General features: G+C 36.2%; 1 protein-coding gene across 1 annotated transcript in view; it reads right to left on the bottom strand.

Annotated features, from left to right (window-relative positions):
* Window positions 1-306: 306 nt before the first annotated feature.
* The window catches only part of LOC132166437 (putative ABC transporter B family member 8), a 7,374-nt gene continuing 5,615 nt past the window's right edge, over window positions 307-2,065 (bottom strand). The window contains exons 8-9 of the mRNA XM_088511760.1: window positions 1,470-1,888; window positions 307-744 (exon numbers count right to left, since the gene is read on the bottom strand). Of these exons, the coding sequence (XP_088367886.1) occupies window positions 369-744; window positions 1,470-1,888 (795 nt within the window). The 3' untranslated portion in view covers window positions 307-368. The remainder of the gene's footprint in view (window positions 745-1,469; window positions 1,889-2,065) is intronic.

Raw genomic sequence — 2,065 nt, 5'->3', positions numbered from 1 at the left:
TAAATAACGGATTCATGTCCTCTGACATGTACATCTTTTTTGGGTATGTACATATCAGAGGACGGGAATCCGTTATATGTAAATCTTTTGGGTATTTGTAGTTTATCTTTTTTGCAAATTAATTATTAAATTTGTAAGACGGTAGATCTCACAAATTCAGTAGTTGATGTCACAAACTAGGTTTCTTACCTATATCTAAGAGACTTAATTAAGACTGATTCCAAAAGTGAAAAAGAGCTATAGCCCATCATAGGGATATATAAATAACATCAACTTGATACAAAGTCCAGCTTTGCCAAGTGGGTGACAAGTTTTTCCATATTTTTTAAGCCCTAACATATTACATTACATCAATGCACACCCCACCATCATATAGGTTTTCCAAGTGGTTGGCATGTTTGAAGGCTAGCAAGACTAAAGAAGGCACCCCGCTTGCTCTTGAGCTGAGCATAGGTTCCTTGCTCCACCACCTTCCCGTCCGCCACGACGGCGATCGAATCAAGCTGTTTTATCGTGTTAAGTCTATGTGCTACCACAATTGTTGTTCTTCCGACCATGATTCTGTCCAATGCTTCTTGAACAACTTGCTCCGATTGCACGTCAAGAGCACTTGTTGCCTCGTCTAGTAGTAGTACCGTTGGGTTCCTTATTATGGCTCTTGCTATTGCTATTCTTTGCTTCTGCCCTCCTGACAATTGCACTCCTCTTTGGCCGCATTCTGTTGCATACCCATCGTTCAGTGATCTACAACAAAGTAATGAGGTCAACATGTGGACTGATTAACCTTATCATATTTATCATATAAAACTAACAAACCTTCGTACTCCAAGTTTAATTAATTGTCCTTATTCAATCACCTATTAATTAATTGGTTGAAAATGTAATTGGATGTGATTGTGGGATATAGATTTTCAGTAATTTTGTAATCCAAATAGCAAATGTGAGAAAATTCTTATGAGACTCATATGTCAAAGCAGGTCTTCAACAATCTACCCATCTTTGAGTAAGTCGGTTTCATAATGACTTTCTCAAATCGTTGCCAGATTTCTAGCAATTCAAATAATAAATTATTGAAAATTTAAATCTGTGGTGTGATTGTTTTATGAAAATTTGCCTCCCAAACTAGACCCATGACAATTTCAAGAAAGACCAATTACTTCAACCCACTTCACAAATAACGGTTTGAAATGCTAAGTTGATGACCATTACAAAATAATAATAATAATATTTAGTAGACTGATGTACAATTCTCATACAATTAAGATACAGTGACAGTAAACATCAGCCATTAAATCAACACTTGTAAAAAAAAAAAAAAAAATCAAATATTGATTTTTACTGTCATGTCATCAAATTATATGACAATTCTATAACAATCTACTATTTTCATTATCACGTCATTTTAATTATATAACAATCATATATCAGTCTAGCTATTAAATAACATTACTCTTAATGAAAATACTTACGAGATAAAACCATGAGCGTTGGCAGCTCTAGCAGCCTCAACCACCTCATTCTCCGACGTGTCGAGCTTCCCGAACAAAATGTTGTCACGGATGGTGCCAGCATATATGACAGGCTCTTGGCTGACAAGCGCCGTATGCCTCCTGTACCATTGAATATCTAGTTCTCTTATGTCCACCCCATCTACTCTCACGGACCCCCTCTCAACATCGTAAAACCTTTGAATCAATCCGATTACCGTTGATTTTCCCCCTCCACTTTTCCCAACAACTCCAACACTCGTGCCCGCTTTCACCTCCAAGCTAAATTGGTTCAACACCAAGGTCTCCGGACGGCTTGGGTATGCAAAATCAACCTTCTTCATCTCTATCCTTCCACTTATTTTCTCCAACTTAATTCCACGATTAATGTCTCCCCCATCCTAAATGAAAATGAAAACCAAAACAAATAACATCAATTTTGTGTCATACTTTTAAGCTGGAATTGACTGTAATATTATTTAGTAAACTATCGAACAACTTGACCACTAATCAGTAAAAATCAATATCATCTAGTTTTATGAAATTTGTAAATAGATTGAAAGGGTAACTTTACTTTA

Source organism: Corylus avellana, chromosome 11, assembly GCF_965113065.1.
Source record: "Corylus avellana chromosome 11, dhCorAvel1.hap1.2, whole genome shotgun sequence".
Taxonomy (NCBI): Eukaryota; Viridiplantae; Streptophyta; class Magnoliopsida; order Fagales; family Betulaceae; genus Corylus; species Corylus avellana.
Note: the sequence above shows the minus strand (reverse complement) of the source record. Positions and strands in the feature narration are given on the sequence as shown.